Genomic DNA, 27,407 nt, shown 5'->3' on the forward strand with positions numbered 1-27,407 from the left:
CGTAAGCTGCATCATTATTCCCATATCCTTAATTACACGACATCGACAACCAAAAGGGAAATTTTTGATTCTCGAATTCTGAATTTTTGAATCAAAAATTCAATTTTTGATTCATGGAGTAAAATGCTTTTTGGTGAACTAATAGCTGATTTTTTCGAATGTACTTCTTTCTTTTAATCATTTACAAAGCGACTGTGTTCCGATTTTTATAATAAAGTACTTTTAGTGTAGTACTATTTCACTCCTTGACTTTACTAACTATAAATTGAAAACAGTTGGCGTCGTATATTAATTTATAAGCGAACTAACTTAGGCGGTGTTTCGAGAAACTTCATTCCACTGTCCATATGTTCATTTAACCTAAATAAATCTCTCTCTCTTTTTTTTGGTTTAATTAGAATTTATAATTAAAATTTTCATCAAATTAACATTCATATATTTGGTGTTAATTTCGTATGTATGCGTTATTAGACATCAAGGGAAAAATGTGGCTGAAATAATCAAGTGATTCAGAGCAAATATTTATCGTACCCATCTTCGATGCATGTGGAACTAATGGATAAAGTTAATCAACATTAGTGCACATCACTGTTAACCTTTTGATTTTTTTTGCCTAACCCTGTTATAACGGACGGTTAGCCACTTAACACCCCGTCGATTTATTGCTCCACGTACACAGTTTTAAAACGAATCTTAGATCGTATATATAGCTTAGCTTAATTTATCTTAGAATCTTAGTAAAAGTGAAATCCAAAGAGATAGGTAATTAATAGACGATTAGTTCTGCATCCTCTGGGAGAGAAAACTAAACAGAGAGTGATTAAGTTTTCACATGACAAAATACATATCAAAATTCCACAGTATTATATATAAAAACAGTTTGGGTATCCGGAGAACAGAGTTCAGATTCAAGACCTTACACATATGGAAGTTAGAGTTCACTATTAATTATTTTCGTATTAAATAACATTGCATGAAGTTCAAAAATCAATAATAGCTATCTAGAAGTCCTTTGGCCAGCTATTTTTGCCGAAGATGATGATGTTGCTTTCATGAAGCCACTTCTTTTAGGAGAATCAGTGCTTTTGCTGCTAGCGGTTGTTGATTTATCTGAAGATGAACTCCTAGAAACAGTTCTCTTTAGAGTAGAACCATTTTGTGTTCTCTCCGGCCGTGAAACAGTAGATGGTCTAGTTACTGGAACTTTTGTTCTCTGAGGACTGGGCTTTGCCTTTCCTGTATCCGGAGTGGACCTGAGTGGTAATGGTGGCGGGTTGGTAACTAGTTTTTTAGGCCCTTTTGTTGTTGACACTGGAGTTTCTCCAAATTTTCTGGTCAAACTGGGCGACCTCTGTGACAAGTGGGGAGAAACAGGGCTTCCATTCAACTTACTAACGAACCGTGATCCTAATGGAGATGCGTTCACAGACTGAGACGAGTTGGTTCTTTTACTCTTGTTCAATACATTAAGCGAATCGTTTAAAGAATTAAACAGTTTATTTTCGTCAGAGGGTGTGACAGGTGTGGAATGTGTGGTGTATTCTGAAGCAGTCCTCGCTTGTATGTTTTTTGGAGATCTTGTTTGTTCTGCTCTCCTCTTTACTATTGGGCTAGAACAAGGAATCTTTGTTCTGGATTTCGCATTCGTTGTGTCTACAGGCAAGTACGATTTAGAACTTTTAAGATTTGAGTTTGATTCTTTTGCCGGAACTTTATTAGAAATTTTAGACATCTGAGATGTAGATATTTCTTTTCTTGGAGGTTTATCATAATTAGAAGAGGGTTTTGTGACACCACTTGGAGGTTTACTTACTTCATATTTACCAGAAGCACTCAATGATTTTTTCATTAATGGAATTTTTAGCACGGTTGGCGGAGACGCAGTAGGTGATTTTCCAGCCGTCTTCTTTACATTACGAAGATTGCCATTGCTAATGGACCTTTCGTGATTGACTTTTTCACTTTCCTTTATTCCATTTATTTGAATCTCTGGTGAACAGCTGGTATCTGACTGGTGATAGCTCCTCGGAGAATCAACAAGATCTATATCATATGCTCCTTGAGAAGGTGCTTCTGAAAGGAAGGACTGTGTTTCTTCAAAGCCTTCGTCCTTTTCATGTTCTTCAACTGACTTACTTTTGATAGGAGAGGTAGCTGTTGGAAGTATGCAATGTGGCGTGATAATATTATTTCTTGCTGTTACAGTTGGATAAATATTTTCTGGAGAGACAGTAGACGAATTTTCAGTGGAAGAATCAATGCTTCTTGGAATCTGTTTAAATGGATTGTTAGTAGCAGAAATATTTGACGTAATTTCTGATTTTTCTCCTTGGCTTGCTACGCGCAGCATCTTTGGTTCATTCGTATTTTCTATGGGAGACAGGACTTTTGGTGAACTTCTCTTACTAGTATCATTGTCTTGATCGTGTTGTTTACCACACTCAGGGGCTTTGAAACTCCCAGTGAATTTATGAAACCGATTGGACAGTTTTTCCCTAAGAGAAAGTTTCTTTCTTTCAACTTCCTCATCAGCTTCAATTTGATTCAGAGGAAGAGATTCTAAAGCCTTTAAATTATGTTTATTTTCTTGAACATGTTGTAGATTCTGAATTTCTTTACTGGCTTTATTGATATCTTTTAGTGCACCTTCTATGTAATCAAAATTGTCATCAGAATTCTTCACGGAAACGTTTTGATCGCCAATTAACTGATCTGCTTGCCCGTTCTCGAAACCATTTTCCATTGTTCTGTTCTCTGTTTCAGTCCCAGCTTGAGAGCTATCTGGATGCTTCTGCCGTTGCCGCGTACGTCTGGTTGTCTTTCGCATTACTGAAAATCTGTCGAAATTACCTTCCTCTTCTTCACCTTTGTCATCAGCGCTTTTCAACTTGTCTACTAATTTTGAATTGTTTCCTTCTCTGTTTTCTACTTTATCATTTCTATCCTTAGGATAGAAAACTTCGCTATCATCATCACTTTTTCTGTTCACGTTGTCCTGAATTCTTCGGAAAGAAGGTTCTCCAGTGTAAAATGTATTTACAGATCCTTGGTCTTGCGATAGCTGAGATTCCGATTTCATATGGATAGGTTTCTTGTTACTGCACTCGTGGCTATTAATTGTCTTGTTTTCTACTAGACATGGAGTATCAGCTGAGTCAAACTGGTTAAAAACTACTGAAGGAATGGGAAGATTGTTAGACTCACTTTTCAGACTTTTTAAAGGTGTAGGTTTCTGTAAGCCTGTTTTAGTTGGATCCAGTGCTTTATGGTCTGGAGATTTTATGCAAGAATGTGTTAGTCGAGAAACTTCATCGTCTGTATGTTTTTCTGCCAGTTTACTGGATGTCAATTTGCTCTCCTCAGTTGGCCGACTAATGTATAAGGTAAGAGTATCCGAAGAATCGTTCAGATTTGCAAGTTTTCCAGGTTTTATTTCGGGAATAGAGGATTGTCGATTGCGGTATCTTCGCCTGTCATCTTCTACAGATTCACAACTGTTTGCTACATTCAGCGTGCTTTTCCGCCATTTAGACTTGTCCTTGACCTGCACATTCTCTACAGCAGCCATCACTTTATTGACGTCAGTTAAGGGAAGCAGTGTTTTCAGCTTTCGTGCATAAATTTCCGAATCTGTCTTTGCTTCATGAACTGTTTCCAGATTGCTGGACGTCTTCCAGTCTTCTGATTTATCCATAACAGGGGATGTAGGGGGATAAGTATCTAAATCTTTGGGATCTAATTCCTGTCTTCTTTTTCGTTCTTGCATCATCTTTTCCCGAAGTATCTTTTCTTTGTCGTTCTCGGTTTCATTAACCTGAAGCCATTCTTCAATTTTTCTCTTCCACTGTTTTGGTTTCGCCTCAGGCTCCCCATCTGGAGGATCCGCAGTTTTGTCTATGGTGGGCGATATAGGAGACGCTGGCCTTTCTCTTTCATTAAAATCAGATGAAAGATATTCGGGTCGACGTCTACGACTTGATCTTCTTAGCCAAGAACGGTCCAGGGAACCTCCATCGATGTGACCACGAGATTTACGATCTCGACCACCCTCGTAGTCGGCACCTTGACGAAGAAAGTCCATGAGATTATCGTCTTGGTCTTCCGATGATAATCGACTACGGCGGCGCCTTAGACTGCCGTTTGGCGTAACATCTGGCGATTCTCCATTTTCTCCACCCTCGCTTGGTGTAATGGAGCTCAAAGATCCAATGCGGCGCCTCGTGATACGAGGAGAACTAACACTCTCTTCTCCAGACGGTAAACTTCCAGTCTGGCTGTTGAGCCTGCTGAAATCACCACTTCCATCCAATGGATTTCGTGCCAGTTTTCTTCCTCTGAAACTTCCATCACGATTCTGAGGAAAACCACTTTGGATATCACTGAGCAGTGCATCAATGATGTGGCTATCGCTCTCGCTTCCGGAGAAGGAAGCAGGCCGATTTTCATATACTGAAATTAAAAAAAAAAAATATATATATATATAACAGAGAGATATATAAAGAGAAATAATCTAATGTAAATTGTATTATATACTTTTAAGAAAGAAATCAGTCCCTTTATAAAAAAAAACACACACACACACCCACACTAAAATGTAAAGTTATTGCAAATAATTTCTCAGATAAATATGTTAAGTTTTGAATTTAAAATGTTTCAAAAATATGAAAATTTAAGTTTTTTTTCAAATCACAAATAAAAAAAGCTGAATCAAATTAATTATTTTTTTACATTTTTGAAATAGTGATATGATATTAACAATTCACTTGATTAAAAACAATGTATAAACAATAAAATACGCACACTGGCCAAAAGAATACAAACCTTTATTCAGTATCGAATAACATCAAGTGTGCGGAGCGGCATGGATTCTACAAGTTGTTTTTGTGCGTTTTGGTCTCATTGTAACCATTCTTCCAGCAAATTATCGCGTAGCTGTGACAAAGTTGAAGGAAGAGGACTTCGTTGTCGAACAGCTCTCTCCAGCATATCTCACACACTCTCAATATCAGATGAATGTGGGGGCCAGGGAAGATGGTGGAAATCCGTGTCATATTCTCCGAACCATTCTTGCCCGATGGGCTGTTGCATCGTCATCCGTAAAGTGGCCATCACATTTGAGATCAAAGTGTAACACTGCAGGGTGCAGTAGATCTTATACCAAATTCAGATATTCCCTGGTTGACAATCGACCTTCCACCAATATCAACAGACCCAGTTCGTGCGAATAAAACATCTTCCGTACCATGATATCACCTCCAGATGCTTGGGTTGTCTTAACAACGCAAATATTACACAAACTGTTGCTGGGCATCATATAGCAGATTTCTGGACAAGAGGAAATGGATAAAAATATTTAATATATTTCTTTCATAATACTACACTAGTGCTGCAAGTATGACCCACGAGAACTTCTGAGCTCGAAACCTTTGATATAAAGTATTTTTAAAATATATATATAAAGTTTAAAATTTCCAATTCCTAATAACGTATAATTATTTTTCAACCATTCTGAGGGCTAAAATTTCAAAGGAGCGGATTCACTGAAACCTTAATGAATTGCCAACACCCTGTATTTTTAAGGTCCCTGCAAAAGAAAGTTTTTATTACTAGGGTGGCTAAATTTCAAGCTAACTCCCAAAAAGTTCCTTGCGAAGGTGAACAAAATAAGAAAAATAATTTTTTGTTGTGTTCGCCTTCGCAAATATACTTCAGCTTCTTGGAATTTCAGTAATGATTCAGTGCCGCAGTTTTCTTTTATTCCTTTCTAAACCTTGAAAATGTCTAGACAATGTCAACAGATGTCACTTTGGTATCTGTTGACAATGTCCATATTTCTCCGTGTCATTAGATAAGGACAATTAATTTCATAAATTTTTTAAGGCATCTTTTCCTTAACATTTCTTGACGTACTCCTAAAATACAGTGAAAGGCGTGCTCTGAAAATTGCAGTGTAGAGATCAGAGATGACTAAGGTGATGATATAGTGGCCACAATACAGGATGTTTCCAAAAGTCATTCGTTATTAGAAAAATCAATAACTTCGTCACTATAAGAGCTAGAAACTTCCGGTTTGTAGCATAACGATAATTACGTAAATCATTTTTTTTAAATATAAAATGTTTGAAATTTATAAAATAAACATTCATACACAAAATTTTAAGTATTTAAACTTTTAAAATAAAATTTCTTTATAGCCCACTATCAAACGGTATTAATTCTGAAATTTGTCAGCTCTATTTTATACAAAACAAATATACAAATTGTCAATGATATAGAAATCTTTAAATAAGGTTTCCAATCGCTTTATAAAAGACTACAAAAGCGTCTATTACTTTCTGCACTCCGTCTTTTAATAGCCATCTGTTCTTCTCTCTGTTTCTTTCTAGCTTCAGCCTTTTGTTCTTGCTGACGTCTTCTCTCATTGTCCTGCAATGATAAAATCACGCAATAGAAAAACGATCGATTACGATGCTATACTTACACTGAGTGATCACTAATTATGACCACCTACCTTTACCTAATACCGCGTTGATCCACCGTTCGCACTGATAACAGCCTAGGCATTGACTCCACTAGATGTCTGTAGCCGTCTGTAGGGATCTGCAGCTACACTGCCTACCTGGGCAGCTCCAGTGTCGGGATAGATGAGGGATGCGTGTCCATATGTCTCACGTTCAAAACATTCCATAGGTGTTCAACTAATTAAGGTCAGGCGAATCTGGAGGCCAATCAAAATGAGTGATATCTTCACTGTGTTCCTCGAATCACTCGTGCACAGAGCAGGCCCGATGACACGGCGAATTATCGTCTTCGATGATCCCGTTTCTGTCGGAAAAAAAATGCAACATGACAGAGCACATATGGTTTCTTAAGAGCTGCCGGCAAACCTCACCAGTGAAACGTTGGTCGATACGCACCAGGTGTCCTAGATCTTGCTAGCAAAACACGTCCCACGTTAAGAAAATACCGCAACCAGCCTGGATGGTGGGCACCAAACACGATGGGTCCATGGACTAGTGTTGGTTGAGTTACATACAAGGCGTCCCTCAGCGTGTTGCACAGGTATTTTCAAACACCCGATGCACGAGCTCCCACAATCGTGCCCTTTTGAAACTCCGTGATATCTTTACTACGTCCCATAACTGCTATTTTATCACTTTGATCTGCACGATCAGATACAAATTACCATTGCCCTAGCGTCCGAAGCTGTTCGGCTTTTTATACTGCCACCTATGTGACATAGTCCTTTATGGATGGGATGGTCATAACTGAGTGATCACTGAGCCCATATTAAGAATGCTTAATTACTTTAAATGCGAAAACATTTAGAAATTTATTTTCTAAGCATTTATATAATGAACATCGAAAATCGAAATTATTCAGATAATATTGTATGACATAATATCGTATGACGAACTGAGACATTTTTATTCTTCAATAATCGACGCTTTACCGAGAGACAGTTCAAATTTTATTCCATTTTGTTATTTGTAACACATAACTACATCTTCTTTCGAAATTACAACGAATAATGATGTTTGATGGACAGGGCAGCATTTTGGTGTTCACAAGACCTAGGCACTTTTATTCCGAAATGTGCTATAAAAAGGGCGGGGGTAAAATATTTCTTCTATTTAATTTTTGGCTGCGAATCACGTCAATTAACGTGACTCAAGCTTCAACTATAATAAATGATAAACCACCTCAATTGACGGGGCGACCATCACTTCGATTCTTTTAGTTTCTAGAACAGTCGCTGGATAGCATATGCGTATTGAATTGAAGCTCCTAGAGTCGATTGCGTGCATGTTTTCTCAGCTCGTTTTTCGTTAGTCACAGTAAAAAGAGTGAAGCGGATTTTTTTTTTTAATTTTTCCCTTTCTTTGTAGTCCCCAGGCACTGTGCCTATGGTGCCTAATGGGAAATCCGGCCCTGTTGAAAGAGAAATCAAATGTGCTTATGGATGGCATACATCAACTTATATTCGTACTAAACATTGAAAACTTCATTAATTCTTTATTCTTCATTCTAACAAACGGCAATGAGAGTTTTACTATTTCCAGGTGAGTGATCCGTAGCAGAAACTCTGGCTAGATCTTCTAACCGTTCTAAAATCCTACGTTATTAGCCGAACTTTAATCAATTTTAATTAAAATGAAAATAATTAACAGGGAAAAGTAAATAGAAATAATTTGAATTAAAAATAAGAGAGAACCTTCTAATTTCTATACTTATACTCCCGCCTAAAAGTTTGGAATCGCCTTTCCTTTTTCTTAATTGAAAAAAAAAAAAAAAAAAAAAAACCCGATTAGCTTGGGCTAAGGGCCATCAACATTGGACAATTGAAGATTGGAAAACTGTAGTGTAGAATATGAATACAAATTTGAAAATTTTGGATCCAAAGTAGAGTTTATGCGATACAATCAACTGAAGAAAAAATGGAGCCACGTTGTTTAGTGTCTATACTCAAGCACGGTGGTGATTCCATCATTATCTGGGGTTGCTTCTCTTTTCCAGCAGTGGGTGATATCGTCAGAATTGAATGAAAAAATAATAATGAATGAATGAATATTGCATTATGATCAAGAATAAAAATATTCTTGATCATACTGCAATATCCTCTGGACTTCAACTTTGTGGAAGAAATTTTATATTACAAGACAACGATCCGGAGCACAGATCCAAGCTGTGCAGGGACTTTCTAGCAATAAACAACAGGAGGGGGTAATGCAAATTAAAGTGTGGCCACCCCTATAACCTGACTTAAACCAGATAAAACCTTCATAGGATCATCTAGACGTCAAGTCTGCGAGGTTTGTCCATCTTCACAAAATTTATGGGGAACCTTGCGGATCGTTTGGAATGTCAGTCAAGACACTATTATAAAATTAATCGTCAGAATGCCACATATGTATAAGGCAATGATAAAAAAAAAATTGTGGAGGATATTTTGATGAAAAATCAGTATAGTTGTTATTATTAATCATTTCAATATTTTTTGCTGTAAATTTTTCAATTGTTAGTAAAAAAAACTTTGTAGCATATTCCTTTTTTATATATTAAACCTTACATTGTCGCCTACACTGGGTGGGAAAAAGACTTGAGTTCGAGTCCTGTCGATAACGTGAGGAATTTTTATGGGCCTTTTCACAACGTGGCTCAGTTAGTCGGCCTCAGGCGAGAGTAGCGTAGTGTTTCCCCTGGAAACTCGTGTTTTTCATCCTGCAAACAGAAAATCGACCTCAGAACACACGCAACTTACAGACAATATACACAGAGCAATATGGCCTTGGTCGCTGATGCTCCTAAACCTTACTTCAACAACTACTTACATTGTCAATTTCAAAAAAATAAAATAATAAAATAAAATAAACAATAATAAAATAAAAATAACGAAAACTATTGTAATACGCTGTTATTCCCAAACTTTTAGTCGGGAGTGTATTTAATTGCAGCAACAACAACAAAAAAAAAGATATACATTTTTACAATTTACCTCTATAGCTGCTTTAAACTTTTGGCAGAAACTGTGGAACACCTTGAAGCATTCTTCTAGTTTGAATGATTCTAAATCTTCGCATAAAAATTCTGCAATCTCTTTTCTTAAAGATTCCAGACTTTCTATTTCCTTCTCGATAGCCAGAACCTCTACTTCAGCAAACTAAGAAAGACGGAAAATTTTAATTTCAGATATGAGTAAATGATACGTTGGAAAACAAAATTAAAGCTGTTTAAAAACACTTGCACTAACACGTTTTCTTTAAACAGAAGCAAAAGCAATCAGGCATCCATCTTGGATCTACAAGTCGTATTTTTAAACAGCCTTCATATTCAGTTATGAACAACTAATATAATATTCTCGATAAGTTCCAAAATTATTGGAAATATGATAAGATTTACCATATTAATGAAGTGACGCGTATATTCAATGGTTATATTCGAAATAATGTGTTAAGTTTAAATCACAGGTAAAGGAAAACAGAGTCGATTCGCATACTTTGAGAAATTCTTCCATCTGTTCTGTAAGATCTTTCCCAACTGCCGCTACTTGCTTCGATATTTTTAGAACCTTTTGACTCAACGAGGAAACTTCTGTCTTCAAGTTATCAATTGACAACCTGTAATGAAATATTTTAAGTTTTCGTAACAACTATACTTCATTAGTTAGTTTCGTGTAATTTGTACTGTGATTAAAATATTTCTTTAAGTTGTGGTATAAAGGCGGTGTAATCTTAGACCATATTAAAAGTTATACGAAATTTTCATCGAATTAGCAGCATAAACAAAAATTGTCATATTAGGGTTACCAGAGAGAACATATCATCCACCCATGCGTATTATGTCCAAGAATTGCGTGTGTTCTCTGGCAGATTTGAATGTTTGACTGGATGAAAAAACCCGAGATTCTCGGGGGAGGCGACCTTGCTATCTACGCCACAGAATGAAAAAAGCTGCCCATAAAAGTGGATTATGAGCACAGAGTAAAAGAGAATGTAATCTTTGATGAAGTTCCACTTTTCCATTTTGCCTCTTGCTAAAGTGAGAGCTGACATTTTGAAAGTCTCTCCCCCCAGCTCTCGTTTTTTTCCTCTCGATAGATGAGAGAGGAAATTTCCTCTCTCATCTGTCGATAACCCAAGGCAGATAATACTTAAGCATCTAAAGGTTATTAGTCGGCGTTGTAACTAACTGGCATATTCCGAAGGTACTGAAAATTATACTTTATAACATAACAACAAAAAAAAGTGCTTTAAATATTTAAGTAAAAAAAACACAAGAGGAGCTTAATTAAATCCTCTTAATAGCCAAAAGATCCAGATATCGATTTTTTTATCACCAGTTTGCCATCTCTTTAAATCGTTTTTATATTATGAAATACTGTACATCGATCTGTAGAATGCACATAATTTGTGGACAGTTTGACATTATATACAGGGTGATTCACTACCAGTGCGACAAACTTGCAGGAGGTGTAGGGGGCACAAAGACGAATCGGAATCACATATAGCATTGCAGGGTCCGAAATGCCTTCGTCATGCGGTAGAGGACGTTGAACGGGAGGTCGCGTGAACAGCGATCCCGCTGGAAGTCAGCATTTGCGAACCGGTTCCCGAGGCAGTAGGATGGACGAGTATTCAAACGTTGAACTGGCCGACATGCACCTCACCTTGGTACGCGAGGGCGGCACTAGAAGTGAATAAACGGATCCTCGAAACCATTCAGAGGACCATCCTCCTTACCATGTCGAGAGCAACTAGAACAACTAGCACGGCTGCCCTCCAAGTCCTAGTAGGAGTTCTACCTCTGGATCTCGAAGCTACCCGCTGTGGTCTGCTCTACCATCTTGCCAGAAACACATCGGCTACGATGTATGACCTCACCACTGACATCACTAATGACCGCAACTATGAGAAGAGAAGAATCACCGACCACCTCATCCAGATTTGGCAGAGGAGATGGAGCAACACAGAAAAAGGTGCAGTGACCAGAAGATTCCTCCCCACTGTCACCAAGCTGTACCCTAAGGCGCCAGTGTGGTTTCACCCTGGTCGAAATACCACCTTTCTCCTTACAGGACACGGCCCGTTTAAAGCTAAACTTCACCAACTTGGTATCATAAATAACGCGGACTGTCCCTGTGGCAACCCGGAGTCCTGGAGACACTTAATGTTTGAGTGCGATTTGTATGACGACCTGCGACTACAGCTAATAACGTCAATCCAATATATCCCAGACAACCAAGAACCCAGACTGCTAGACACTCAAGAGGACTACAAGGCACTCAGTCAATATGCCCAGGATCTATTTTCTAGAAGGAAAACAATGATAGAAATATACCAAAGGCAACCCAACTAGGAAGAATGCAGGAGGTCAAACAAGTAATAAAAAAAAAAAAAAAAAAAAAAAAAACACAAGCAATAAACTCACCATACCACAGAAAGACAAGACTTGAGGATGATTTGAATGGCCTACTATCGACCCAAAACTGCACTCCCTTGTGCGGTTTTTTTTTTTTTTTTTTTTTTCGGGGAGCGGGAGGGGAGGGGGTATTTGCTCTTCTCCTCTCCTCGCCTCCCCATATTTTCACTCTGGTGGGGCATGGGCATGCCCCACTGAAAATGTGGGGTCACCTCTCTATCCGACCCCTCTTCTTCCTATTTCATCCCCCCAGTCTTCACCCTCCCCTCCCAACACTTTCTCTTGTACAGCGACTGCCCCAGATGTCCAAATTTAAATCACATCAAATTTTGCCCGACCTTTTAGGCTCTCTACAAATAGTTCTTTCAGCGTAAAACCCCACGCAGCGCTTTCTAAATGCAATTTTACTTAAACCGATAACTCCAACTTAGCGATAACTCCAACCTTTATTTTAGGTCCTCGTCACCGAAATCCCAGGAAAGTAAGTGGCAGGACCTGCCAGAGTATAATTAGTCTCTTGGTACACCCGGCCGGCGTCCCCGTCGCTAGGTATGGTAACGCCGGGTCCCACTGGGGGCCCGGCGGCCAACAGGCCGGATGAACAATGGGCACAACAAACTACATACCACATGACCCATACATTATTTTTAAACCTCTGGCATAGACAGGGTACTGTCACTCGATACAAAGAACATACGCGGAGATGGGAGAAATCCCCGGAGCCGTCAGACCCTCAACATACCTATACCTATACCTCGCGTATGGAGCTGCGGACTGTAACGGGCGCGCCGCTCTGCGCTTGTACCAGGAACTTTTCCCGCACAGGCGCCTCATCATACGATTTTCGCACGTGTGCACAGAAGGTTACGTGAGACTGGTTCTTTCACGAGAGGTACCATGAATCGAGAGCGAACGACGAGGACGCCAGACAATGAGGAGAATGTCCTACGTCTTGCTGTTTGTTGTTTGTTTGTTTTTGGTTTTTAGGAGCATTAGCAACTAAGGCCATATTGCTCCGGGATATACGGTGGTCATTCCCTGACTTTTCCGCATCCTCCGTATTTGTGGTGACGGGCTCGAACCCGGGTCTAATCAAGAAGCGTGTGCTACGCAGTGCTGCTCCTTCCCACCTGGCTACGGAGGAGCCTCCTACGTCTTGCAGAAGGCAATCCGAGTACGAGTACTCGAGCGATAGGCCAACGATTGGGTATTTCCCAATCCACTGTATGGAGGATACTGTCAACAAACCAAATGAGTTCATACCATCTGCAACGCGTCCAATCATTGGAGCCTACGGATTATCCACTCCGGAGGACTTTTGCTACTTGGTTTCTTCAACAAAAACGGTTCGCAAATGCTGACTTCCAGCGGGATCGCTGTTCACGCGACATCCCGTTCAACGTCCTCTACCGCATGACGAAGGCATTTCGGACCCTGCAATGCTATTTTTTTTTTTTTTTTTTTTTTTGATTTGGTAGTTGTTGGCGCATCGGCTTCTGTGGCCATATTGCACCTCCCAAGGTTTTTTTGCAGTACTTTGATCCAAGCCCGAGGCGGGAATCGAACCCGCGACCTTTGGGTTGCCGGGCAGGTACTTTACCCACTCGGCTAGCCCGGTCGGCTCTGCAATGCTATGTGATTCCGATTCGTCTTTGTGCCCCCTACACCTCCTGCAAGTTTGTCGCACTGGTAGTGAATCACCCTGTAGATTCATCACTGCGCTTCTGGGGAAGCGCAGTGATGAATCTATATACAGTGAAACTTCCCTTTAACGGACAGCCATGGGGAACGAAAATGTGTCCGTTAGAGAGAAGTGTCCGCTAACAAGAAGTCTGAGGGAGAAAAAAAAAGAAAGAAAGAAAAATCGTTAAACGTTTAATGTAAAATTAAATTAAAATATATACAGATTTTTAACAATACTTTTGTAAATAATATACGATTACATACACAAGAGATAAAGAAAAATCGTTAAACGTTTAATGTAAAATTAAATTAAATTATATACAGATTTTGCACAATATTTTTGTAAATAATATACATACAATTGTGCTATGCATATTATGACTTTATCTTAAGAAAAATACATACAGTAATCACTTATTTTCTTCTGCACCTTCTTCCGGCTGATAATTTTGTTTTCAACATTTGTTTGGAGTGAAGAAACCATCGAAAGTCCTTCAGTATCTTCTTCAGCGGCGAAAAACATTTTTAAACGATTGATTTGTATGAGCGCTTCTTCTATTTTCATCGGTGGTTCGTCGTTAATATGTTCTTCGACAGAATGACCTCCTTCCATTTCTTCATCCTCATGAGGAACTTCTTGAAAAATATCGATGATAATGTCGTTGATATCTAGAGCACCATCTTCTGTAGTGAGGTTCGAGTCTATATCTTTGTAGCCAGGCTCACTTGTAGCGGAAGTATCGTACATTATCAATAGATGTTGAAGTTCTTGTTCTTCTTGGTGCTCCACATTGCTGTTCACAACTTCAATTTTTGCGTTTGAGAAGCCAGACTTCACAAAACAGTTCACGACAGTTTGTTTTCTAATTGCGTTTACTGAAGAGGAAATCCATTGAATCGCATCTAGGATGCTGATTTTCTTTGCAAGGTCACTCGCACATGTTACATCGTTCATGTTTGCAATGAGATGTCTTAAAACACGTTTTCTGTAGTGAAGTTTAAAATTTTTTATTATCCCTTGATCCAAGGGCTGACACTCTGCAGATGTGTTTGGTGGCAGAAAAACGATTTGAATGTTGGACAATTCAATGTGCGGGTGAGATGCAGCATTATCCATGAAAAGAATAATTTTTCTGTTTTGACGAATCATGTTTTGGTTAAAGTGACTTATCCATTCGCTCATGATATCTCGTGTCATCCACGCTTTTTTATTAGACTTCCAGTCAACATTCAAAAGATTCAACTTTATGCCCTTGAAACAACGAGGATTTTGTGGTTTTCCTATAACAAGAGGTTGTTCAAAGTCTCCCAGCATATTTGTACAAAATAGTACAGTCAAGCGTTCCTTAGAAATTTTTCCGCCCTGGCACTTTTCGTTTTTAAGACTCATTGTTTTTTCAGGAAGAGCTTTAAAAAACAACCCTGTTTCATCACAGTTGTAAATATCCTTAGCTTCAAAATCACGACATAAATCTTCCAATTTGACTGTCCACTCTGTTAGAACCCCAGTATCAACAGATCCACCTTCACCACTTACGGTTTTCCAAGAAATTTTATGCCGAGTTTTGAACTTGTCTAGCCATCCTACAGAAGCTTTGAACTCATTTACTCCCATAGATTTCGCAACCTCCAAAGCCTTTTCTCTAATAATAGGCCCATTAATGGGAATTTTTTTAGCACGTGCGCGACAAATTTGAAGTCCAACAATTTTCGGGAATGATTTTTGAACCTGATCATTTCCGTGTTGCCAAAATTGTTTGAACAGTTCATTTTTTTTCTTTAGGATGTCACTTACCTGCGTCTTCCCGATTTTGAATTTTGCTGCGAGATTGCGAACACTATTTTTTTGCGATCATACGCATTAATGAGTTCGACTTTATCTTTTAAAGTTAAATGTTTACGAGAAGACATTGTGCACTTCACACGACACTGAACAAAACTGAAACTGAAAAGACGAAAGGCCGACCATATTCCCCACCCCTGCACACACCGAATTCATCAGAAGTTTTACACGTGCCTTAAAATTCTTGAAAAAGGGTTTAGAACAGCGACGTAAACCTTGATAAAATTCAGAGAATCGGAAATAGAAAATAAACACACGATTGAGGCAATACGTGGAAGAAACGTTCCTAGAAAAAGGGCCGTGAGCTCGCCCGCTGTCCATTATGGGGAGATCAGATTAAGTGCTAATCTAATCGAAACAGTGCAGATTGCCTGTCCGCGTCCGTTACAGAGAATGTCCGCTAGACAGAAGCTGCAAACACGTTAAAACCAATGGAGGTGAGTTGGGGAATTTGAAAATGTCCGTTAACGAGAGGTGTCCGTTAGGAGAAGTTTCACTGTAATGTCAAACTTATATATCCTGGGGTATTGAATTACTCATGGGCTGATGGTGAGGAACATATTTCGAGTAAATAAAAATCCATTAAAAAATTTTTAGTGGATGTTATTCATCGTATTCTAACTTATATTTTTAACTCGCGTTTTTTTTTTTTTTTTTTTTTTGACATAATGACTTCCATCACTAGAGGTTAATGGGGTTTCATATTTCTGGGGTTGGGTTGGGGTCAACTACTGCGATCCTGGGGTGCTGAATTACTCATGGGCTGATGGTGAGGAACATATTTCGAGTTTTAAAATTATTTCAAATTATCATTCGTAATTTATCGACATCTGAGGAGAAGACGGATAAGAAGTCCTATAGACGGAATAAAGGTAATTCCTTTGTTTATTCCTCAATATAAACAACAGAAACTATCCAGTGTATTAGACATGTTTCTCGTATCCCATTCTATAATTTTAGAATATAAACAAATACTCGTAAAAATAAAATTTGTTTATACTTCAGGACGACACATGTCAGAGTACACAAAAAGTAGAAAGAATAAAGAACATCATCGTATTTAGTAGTCACATGAGCTTGACCCACGGTCACTCAAGCACGTGTACTTCTGTACCCTCACGCTTAACTGCTCGATTACAGAGGCTCAACTTTCTCTAAGCAAAGATTCCTTTTGTAACAATTTATGCTGCAGTCAAAACTGCTGTTCGTTGTTTTAATGATACACATAATACGCGTTTGAAGAATGCAGTAAACTGTCTTTCATAAACCACGAAAATATTCGTGAACAAGATGGCTACATAAAATGATAATATTATAAATGAACAATTAAGCAACTAATAAATTATGTATCCAAAATCACAAAGACCACTCACTTAGCAGCGTCCTCTAGGTTAGGCATTTCGTCTGGAAACTTCAGTAATGCGGGACATTTCTTTTCCACTTCCTAAAAGGAATTTTTTTCTTTTTATTTAAAAATTACAACAGATTAACTAAGATACGCAGTATTCTGTAGTACAGAATACTGCGTGTAAGAGTTCAAACAGTTAAAAAAAAAAAAAAAAAAAAAGGGAAACAAGAACAATCGTAATAGGGTAAGATAACCAGGATTTGAAGGTGCATAGGAGAAAAACGTTTACATTACAAAATGACTAAATAAAATTTGGGATTTCTTTGAGTTTGTTACTTGCTTTTATGAGAATCATACAGACTTTTTTCTATTTATTAAATCGCTCAGTTTCAGAATATCGCATTTAGTTTTCTTACCAGTGCGACGTAGTGAATAAGATTCATGCCTGGCTTGTTGGCTCTAATATCAGCAAGTTTTAGCAATGACATCATCTTGAATCCTGCAGCGTCTCCAGCATAACCACCCTAAAGATATTCGACATTTTTGTGAAAATATGGAAGTTTGAATGATTAATTATTTCCAAATAAGACATAAAACGTACCTGGGTTATCATATGCCCTCACGTCTAAAAGTCTGGAATCAGAGTGTATGACAACAGATTTCGTTAATTTATTTCAAATCGGTTACGACAATGTAAGGTTTAATATTAAAAAAAAAAAAAACACACAATACACTGCAAAGAATTTAAAGATTTTTTTTATTATGCATTGAAATATTTACAGCAAAAAATATTGATTAATAATACTATACTGGTTTTTCATCAAAATATCCTCCATGAGATTTTATCACTGCCTTACGCACAAACGTGGCATTCTGGCGATTAATTTTATAATAGTGTCTTGACTGGCATTATTCCAAACGGTCTGCAAGATTCCCCCATAAATTTTATGAAGATGGGCAGCTTTCAAGGACTTGATGGTCTAGATGATCCCATAAAAGCTCTATTGGGTTTAAGTCAGGTGTAAGGGTGACCACACCATAATTTGCAATACCTGCTCTGGACCACTGTAATATAAAACGTCTTGTAACAAAATTTCAGGTACAAAGTCGAATTCCAGAGGATTTCCATTGTGTTCAAGAATATTTTTATAGCCTTATTTTCTTCAATTCTGACGATGTCACGCACTCCAGAAAAATAGAAGCAATCCCCCGCACCCTGATCATGATGGAACAATCACCGTGCTTGACCGTATGCACTAAACAATGTGGCACCATTTTTCTTCAGTTGATCGTCCCACAAACTCTACGCTTGATTACAAAAATTGCAAATTTTGATTCAACTGTCCAAGAGCCGTTTCTTTCGATTTTCCGGTTTTAATAGGGGTTTTCGGACAGCTACACGAGCATGGACTCCTGTTTGTTTAAAACGAAGTTTTACAGTGGATGTTGACACGGGAGTTTTTCTGTTCCTACTGAACTCAGCTCGGAGTTCAGGTGCAGTAAGTCGTCGATTGCGTTTAGAAATCAGAGTATGGTCTTATCTTGTGCTTCCTTTGTTACGCATTGGTCATCCTGATAGCGATTTGTTCTTTGAATGGCCATTCTCCTTGAATCGTCGAATGGTAGTTTAAATGAAACGGCTTTTTTTTGCCAATATTTCTCTTGGAATAGCTTTCTTTATACAGAGTTATAACAGCACTTCTTTTTTCAACACACATTTCCTTATTTCTTGCCATATGTATCACGAAACACAAAACTTACACCAAACATGAATGATGGGTGTTTGATTTTATAACTTACAGCTCTTACTCCTCAATTTATATTATTGCAAAACACTAAAATCATCTAAAATATTCTACCACATTCAGGAACCTTCTACACGTTTCTGGAATATTGTAGAATTTTCTTAAATATTATTTAAGTGTTTTGACTTTTATACATAACAGAAAATATTTAATAAAAATCGTAAACAATTTGGTACTATTTTAATAAAACCTTTGACAATTAAAAAAAAGTAAACGTGATTCCAAACTTTTAGGGGAGAGTGTAGGAAAACTTATGTCTAACAACTATATACAACTACTCTAAGGCTTGTAACAACTTTTTTTCAGGTATGACAGCCAGTGCTTATACCTGGGAGTTTTAAAAAATTATATATATGATGGAACTTATTTTCAGATCCCACTCTATGAGTCAAGTGGAACGAATTTCTACTAAATCCGTTTTTTCTGCAATAACCAAATTATTGCACACCTTCCCGATGGTGGCTCTGGAACCAAGGTGTAGCGTCCACATCAGAGGAAGAGTCGATCTGTGTCACCAGGCAATACTAGGTGGTAGATAACTCATCACCTGGTGAAACGCTACCACTTGCTTATTGGAGGCTTGAAAAATTGTGAAACCTATGTTTACTTCCCAGAACAATGCTATCGAATGTCGTTGAAAATTTATTTTCAAAGACATTCGACAGCCCATGTTTTTGTAGCACTCGAGTAAATTAGACACCAACATTTCATAGTTTTCTCTTTCCTATTACCCGAAAACCACGTACCTTAAATGATCGCCAAGCTGCCAATTCAACCTCCTTTAACTCGGCTTCAAACACATCGTCTTTCAAGAGTTTTCTAATTTGGGATCCTACGAAAATTCCTTCCTTAAATTTGGCATATGTTAAATTAGGAAATACACTTCTCAAGTATGCAAATCCGTTAGCTTCTTTATCTAGTCCCTTCAAGAAATTTTTCATCAATCCAAGTTTGATGTGCAGGGGTGGAAGAAGAACCTTGTTTGATTGCACTAAAGGAATATATTTTACATTACATTGTCCCGGTATGAACTCGTCCTAATGTTGCACAACACAATGTTCTTCTGTCGCACAGCTGTTCCACAAACACAAAAAACAATATTTTGTGAAACCCCGCTGCAAACCTTAAGATCACTGCATATGTTCCAACCATAATCTCGGTATTTTATAGCATGTGGAACCTTAGACACGCTTTCAAGTCCAACTGATGGAAATTCGTTGCCATTATGAAGCAAAACTGCTTTTAAACTTAATTTTAAGGCATCTATGAATAAATGTCATTCATCTGATTTATGCACGCCACTTAGTTCTTTCAAAAGTCCAATAGTGTCTTTGCAAAAACACATACTGTCCTCTGTAGCAAAATATTTCGAAAATTTTTCATGTCTTTTTCGAAACACTGAAATCTTTGTTCCTGCTGAGAGTATATTCCACTGCTGTAACCTAGAAACCTACTTGGAAAACCTTGGCACAGCCTACAAAAATCCTCACCAAAAACGCTAAGTGTGGCCTCTTCAAATTGTAAATTGCTGCATCGGAATTTGAACCTAAGAACCATTGGCAGAAGTCTGATTATGTTTATCACAAGAAAACCGAGGCCAGAATCGATTGCTAAAATGTTCATCCCACAAAATCGATTGCTAAAAGGTTCATCCCACAGCGCCAGTTCTGCTTACCAAAAGTGGCCCACTGGGCACTCACATCCTTTCGTCCGGGCTTCGAATCAAGCAAGCCGGACTTCTCACCCATTTAAAGTTTGAGAATAGGTTGAGGTCGTTTCGGCCCCAAGGCCTCTAATCATTCGCTATCTCTTAAATATATATCTCTTAAAATAAATCAATATGACAGCATTTAAGTTCTTGGATGTAAAAATAGTGATGGCTAGTGTAATCAATCTGCTTCTCACATAAACTGCAGTAAATATATGATTTGTTTTAAAAAATAAATTTTAAAACTCGGAAACTTCAGATAGTTAACTACACTTTAGATACTTACTGAATTCAGAAAATTTCCTGCCACCAGAACCATATAAAGTACCTCATGTAGACCCCTACATTCCTTAATTTCTACAGGAGAAAAATACGAAAACAAAAACATTAACTACTTCCACGAGAGAGGTTCTTATTACGTTAAGACATTGCAAAATTCTATTATTCAATAAATCAGTCTTATATTAACAGAATCTGCAAAAAATTAAAACTTTAAGCCAGACGTCTCAAAGATGCTAGAAAAAGGTTGGACACAAACATTTTTCAAATCTCACTATTCGGAAATATGAGGGGAGTGTGCGTATGTTGATAAAATAACTAATAATTAATCATTTATCATGAAAGTCTCGAAATAATTCCAGTTCAGACCCTGATAAATCATTTGGTAAGTAAAACAAGGCCAAAGAAATGTTTACACAGATGATGGGAGTATTAAATGTCAGGACACGATCGATGATAATTACTGAATAACAAATTATTGTCAAATCTCTTCATAATTAGTGATCAGATTTAAGCTCACTCCTCTAATTTTGTTTGATATTAATAGACCGAATCTTACCTTGAGTAGCTAGCATGATACTTTCGAGGGCAGGTTCCAAATAGGTCATGTTAGCTGCAAATTCCTCTTTCAGTAGCATGCTTTCAATTCGAAGTTTATAGCTGAAAAAGAAAGAGGATGCGAAAATACGAAATGGAGGTCATAGGATTATTAATCCATAATTATTCACAACTGAAATTAATTAATTCATGGCATAATTCATTAATTAAATGAATTAATCTATGTATTATTTGGGCATTGTTTTCTTAAATCTAAAACTTTATAAGGGTCATTCAAATGAAATGCCGAAAAATCGAACAGGATTGAATTTGTTTCTAATCTTTTTAAAAGCAGTTACCACCACGAGGCATCAGTGCTGTAGATGATCAAGTATAAGTCGAACCCCCAGTTTAGGCCTAGGGAAGTCAGAAAATGCATTTATTATAGCCGAGGCTGCTGGACTTTGCATATTTTAGCATAAAGAAAATGAGTGAAGCGTGAAATTTTTTATAGAATCAATGATACTCTCTATAACTTACTTTAATATATGATTCAGCAACTATTTAGAAAACTGCACAACAAAAATCCGTAGCGACTAGATATGCAATAATCGACGCACTGCATTCATTTTATAAACTGAGAACAAGGTGAATTTTTCAATGTAACATTAAAAATTAATGTTACATTGTATATGTTGATAATTTTTATCGACATATATAAGGCGATCCTGTACTTTTTGATTTTGAAAACTTCCAAAGTTTCTCAACTTATACTCGGGTACCTACGGTAATATATCTACAAATGGAATGCATTTTCTCGTCGGATCGTTGGTTTGATGAAAACCCAACAATTAATTATTGCGCCCTTCGTTCGACTAACTCCTCCCCTCCACCAAAAAACCCTCCTATCGCCTTTTTAATACAGCGTAGCAAAATAGTAATTATAACCACTGTGCTACCGCAAAGGCACCCATCAAACAGGGAGTAACGTGTATACAATGCAGTGTTGTGTGTGGCACGTAAGGAATTGCGCTCGTGTGTGGCACAGTTGGTAGAACACCGCCCTCCCCACACTGGGTGGAAAAGAGTTGAGTTCGAGTCTCGTTGATGATGTGAGGAATTTTTATGGGCCTTTTTCACAACGTGACTGAGTTCGTCGGTCTCAGGCGAGGGTAGCATGGTTTTTCTCCTGGAAACTTGGTTTTTTTGGCCAGAAAACAGAAAATCGATCACAGAACCCGCGCAATTTACAGACATACACGAAGCAATATGGCCTTAGCCGCTGATGCTCCTAAAACCTTACAACAACGTAAGGAACCATGGGGTTATTTGTGAGATGCTCGTGTCAAAATGCCACAATATTTGCTACTACTGTACTTCTTAATCCATGCGCACATTTTTAGCCTTGTCAGGCACCTCCCTTTTCAACTAAACGATAATTTTTGATTAACTTTTCTGTGACCGGTAAAATCTCTCCTCTACGCGCTTCCAAGAAAAAGGGAAGGCGCGTATTTATAACGTATAATATGTATATGTACGAAAAAAAAAATCTTACGAAATTAATATTAATTAATTTTTTAATTAAATAATATAAATTTTGTTTTTTCGTTACACTGTTTTACCATCTTTATTATACTAAACAAAAGCAACACATTTACTTAGTTTTGGAGAGGTTATGACCGACTCAGTCTCATTATAAGTCATTTAAGTTTCCTACATTCATCCTTGATTAGTTTGAAAGCATGTTTTTAGTCGTAGACAGTAATTAAATCTTGCTCCTAATTATAAATCTAAAAGCTGATTCGCTGCGGATGCTAAGTTGATAAACACTTCAAAGAATTATAGAGTATATTTCTTTAAATCGTGCTAATATTCTACAAACTTAATAATATAATCAGTTTTCAGTTCTGTTGTTTTCATGAAGGCCATTAACCAACGCACAATCTCAATCCCTAGTGGGTTAGCACAGTTGGTATAATCACCATCCTCCCGAACACCAGGTGGAAAAGATCTGAGTTCGAATACGTCGACGAATAAGGAATTTTTATGGACTTTTTTCACAACGGGCTGAGTTAGTCGGTTTCAGGCGAGAGTAGAATGGATTTCCCGACAACTCGGGTTTTTCATCCAGCAAACAGCATATCGAACAAAGAACACGAGCAAGCGATTTATAGACATATTACATACGGCGCAATATGGTCTAAGTTGCTAATTCCCCTAAAATCCTACAACACATTCTCAAATACCTTTCAATAAAGTTAAATTTTTAAAAATATTTTATAATAAAATTTAAGATATGAGTACTATAAAGGTCAAAAATAAGGTTCCAGTTTAAAGTTCAGTGAACGTATATGAAATTCTTATCTAATACACTATTGATTCAACTGTTATCAACGTGCTTCTAATATCTTAATTTACAATATCAGTTAGTAATTCGGACAAAAACATCAATTATTTAATTTCGTATTTAAAAAAAATTCTCATTAAATTATAGTTACTATAATAAACTCGATCCTTTGTTCAGACATTTCGAAAGATACGATTTTAAGGGAAATTCAAGTCAATTTTCGAGTTTAATAATAAAATGGATTTCGTTACAATATTTTCAATTGGCCCGAAACAATAAACAAAAATTCTTCAGTGAAATATTGCTAAGTTGAACAACGTCATCATAGAGCAAAATGGCATACTCACTTTGGAAGTTGCACTAACTTGAGTAAAAATTTTTCTGCATTTCCCAGTTTGCTGGAATCACCATCAAAACCCCTCAGCATTTCCACCTTAATAAAATAACATTATAAGGAAACAGTTTCGGTAAAAAAAAAAAAAAATACAAAAATAGTTGTCTGCAAGTCATACTAGAAGTATGACCTGCAGTAGGTTCAATTATGTAATTTTGTAATTAAAAATTAATTTTTATTTTATCCTAGTTAATATCGGGAACTATTCTGGGTAATAAGCTTTCTAATTACGTTAAAACGCCTTGTGAGGCGTTTTAACGTAAACGCCTCACAAGGTCTGCGTAATATGGCCCTGTAACTGTGTGGCCTTTCCGAAGGTAATATAACAACATAATCATTTACTTTTCTAGATAATGAACTGTTAGAGTCAAAAAGAGAGCCTACAAGCTACGCTGTATGCGTAGTTTGCCTCATTTTTGTCTAGAAAGAATGTGTAACCAACAGAGGTAGACAGATAGACAACTAAGCAGGACTGATAAGGCTTTTGAGTAAGTTCGTGACTTTTTGCTTACAGTCAAAGTGGACTTGTCGTGCAAGTCGTGAACTACTCATATGCCGCAACCAACAGTTTGGAAAATTTTACACAAGCTTTATGGAGTACAAGTTGAGACTTGTGCAAGAATTAAGTGACAAGGTGAACGGATATTGACTTATTTTTTGCGAAATTCTCGACTGGTTGGCAACTTTCTATGGAAAAGAGTCGTTTCTGGTTAACACATCTGCATATGGAGTACTGGAAATATAAGAAAGCAGCTGCATTAAGATCGTGAGGTGTGCTTGCAGCCACGAGCAAAAAAAAAAAAAAAAAAAAAAAAAAAAAAAAAAGGTGCAGGCTATTTTTATTTATTTATTTTATTATTTTACAGAAGCGACCGTCACAGGTTGTTTGCTCGTGTTTTTTTTTTTTTTTTTTTTTGTGTATGTGTATCTTATTGGACGAGTTTATTGTCTGTAGAGGATGTGTTGTGTATGCGTACTGATTTAGATGCGTGGACTGAAATCCAACTCCATCCGTCTCAGAGGTCGGATATCTACTGCTTTTAATGAAAAGGTCTTTAAGAATTAACCCAGTCTTCGATGATTTTCGAACCTAGACCTCGCCAAACGAAAACAAATGGCAAAACCATTATACTCTCATGGTGGCCAACATCCGCGGCATGTATTAAAACTCCCTTATCCCCGCAATCTCACACAATATGGTTATCGATTTACTGTTCCAGCAAGACTGACCATTTCTTTCTAGATTTGAGCAGTTTCTTTGAATTCCCAGTTAGCAGATGGATGTCAGTGCGGGCCCAATTCCATAGTTGTTGACGTCATCGGACTTAACCTCCTTGGATTTCCCGTTATGGGACTTAATGAAGATGTCGTTTATGTTGTTCCCGTACTAAAGTGTTGAAGGTTCCAGAATACAACTAGTCTAGGATATGACTGGCTTCCTTTGAAATTTGAGGTTTGTTCAATAAAAATGTGTTCGACGTGCCACAGTTCTCACATGGATGGGGGGGGGGGGGGAACAGATGCGCTTACTTAAACGAACGCAGTTACATGTCAGCTTATAACTAGACTTTTGATCTTTGTTACGTTTGCGTGTAATTTTTCATATAACATTTGAAATAGTGCATCCAGAACAGATAGGCGTACAATGATTCAATCATTTGAAGGTGAAAGGCAAAAAAATCAAAAGGAATTCATAAAAGAATGTTGGCTATGAAGGCTGCTGATGATAGAGTGGTCATAATTGCATCTCTTCAAGGTTTGAAGATATGTTTGGAAGATGACTCCTGCTTTTATATGACGTAATTATATGTTGTACATTACTTCATTTCTTCAGAGTTTGTGGAGGTGACAGGGGATAGTCGACTACTTTCACTCTCTTTGACTTTTGCTGTTTTATATGATGTAAATATACGCTGTAAACAATTTCATTTCTTCAGAATTTGAAGGGACAGGAAGACAACTTCCACTTTCTATACTGCTACTTTTCCTTTTTCATTCTACTAATTTATATTTCATGATCGGTCCCTCTGTGATCCTTCTCTTTTCTACTCTATTTACCCAATCCCATCCATTACTCATACTTTACCTAACTTGTATATATACCCTTTCTATTTCTTCTCAATTGCACTTACAGAGACTTGAGTTCTGTAAGTGTGGTAAGATGCAAGTTGATCCTGGCCGCCTTGCATGGCCGGCATTTGTGTTGGTTTCACCACAGGACGTTTACGAGCGGCTAATGGGGGAAACCCTGGGGTCCGCTAATTTTAACATATGAATACGACAGAGTGGTCAAGAAAGCAGTGGAAGCATCTCCAAGGGTGGAAAATGTCAATCCAAGATTTTGGACTTTTGATGTTATACACTAAAGAACCTGATGACAACAAACTTTGAACAGTTTTAACATCAAATGCAAGCGACCCGGTAAGTGAGAGAAGAGGAATCATCCTATTTCGCGATAACATACACCCACTCGTTGCCATCCTGGTCTTGCTTCAAAATCTAGGCATGCAGGCCAGATTTTTCATCATGCGACTTTCATCTTTTTTGGTAAAAATGAAGAAATGCTTTAAAAGGCGTCGTTTCGAAGAATGGTTTCGTCAACAGCTGAAGGAATGTTTTGATGAAGGAATACATAGATTAGTAAAGCAATGGGACACGTTTAAATGCTAAAGGGGACCTTAAATTTTTCAAAAATAATTTTTTTTTAAAAGTTTTAATAAACATCTTGTAACTGAACACTCTTCGCTCATAGATAACGATGGTTTTGTGGCTGGGATGGTAATTGCTGTTTAGCTAGTTGGTAGGAGTACCGTCTTCTTGCAGTCGACAATCAAGTACAGTAGTAGGGAATCAAGAAGTAGTAATAGAACTCATCACTGCTACAGTATCAACTGTGGGAGTGAGGAACCTGAACTGGCAAAGATCATTTACCAGTTCAGGTTCTTCAAAAAAAAAAAAAAAAAAAAACACCTGGAATAAGATGGGTTGGGTAGGACCGTTTTGAAGAAGGATCAAAACAATCAACACTGTGAATTGTCTGTTACTTTGTTTTTCTCCTGGGGTTCGCGGGAGAAAAAAGATCGCCTCTGCGCAACTCAGCTACAGCTAGAAAACTCTTTAAAAGTTTCTGAGTCGCCAAAGGGCATCAAACAAGTCTTTTCCAAACGGAAAATAAAGTGGCAGGGTTAATCCAGACTACATTAAGGAACTCTTACAAAGGACGGAACCATTTACTGCAGAACTTATGCATTCTGTGGTAAATAGTTACGTCCTTCTATCAGTACTTAATGAATTTCAATCTGTACTATTGCACAGTACATTTTCTATAAATGAATGCTTCAGAATTATTAATGGAAGATTAAAATTAATTGAAAACATTAGACCGTTAAGCTTGATAGCCTGAGAAAGAAAAACATTAGGCCATTACGAGGGACGTTTGTAAAGTTCGTAGCCTAAGTATGAACGGTTAATATGTGGAGTCTGGTAACACGGTTCAACACAGTTCCCTTTGAAGTCATTACAATTTTTCCACCGATGCTGCAAT

General features: G+C 37.5%; 1 protein-coding gene across 1 annotated transcript in view; it reads right to left on the reverse strand.

Moving 5' to 3' along the window:
- Window positions 1–241: 241 nt before the first annotated feature.
- LOC150079647 (uncharacterized) overlaps window positions 242–27,407 on the reverse strand; it is a 205,877-nt gene continuing 178,711 nt past the window's right edge. Inside the window, exons 10-18 of the mRNA XM_090383599.1 lie at window positions 23,817–23,902; window positions 21,145–21,245; window positions 20,593–20,663; window positions 17,210–17,317; window positions 16,819–16,889; window positions 9,998–10,118; window positions 9,497–9,661; window positions 6,333–6,426; window positions 242–4,449 (exon numbers count right to left, since the gene is read on the reverse strand). Of these exons, the coding sequence (XP_090239725.1) occupies window positions 998–4,449; window positions 6,333–6,426; window positions 9,497–9,661; window positions 9,998–10,118; window positions 16,819–16,889; window positions 17,210–17,317; window positions 20,593–20,663; window positions 21,145–21,245; window positions 23,817–23,902 (4,269 nt within the window). The 3' untranslated portion in view covers window positions 242–997. The remainder of the gene's footprint in view (window positions 4,450–6,332; window positions 6,427–9,496; window positions 9,662–9,997; window positions 10,119–16,818; window positions 16,890–17,209; window positions 17,318–20,592; window positions 20,664–21,144; window positions 21,246–23,816; window positions 23,903–27,407) is intronic.

This window comes from Mastigoproctus giganteus, chromosome 10, assembly GCF_048544385.1.
Source record: "Mastigoproctus giganteus isolate SK-2022 chromosome 10, ASM4854438v1, whole genome shotgun sequence".
In the NCBI taxonomy this organism is placed as follows: Eukaryota; Metazoa; Arthropoda; class Arachnida; order Uropygi; family Thelyphonidae; genus Mastigoproctus; species Mastigoproctus giganteus.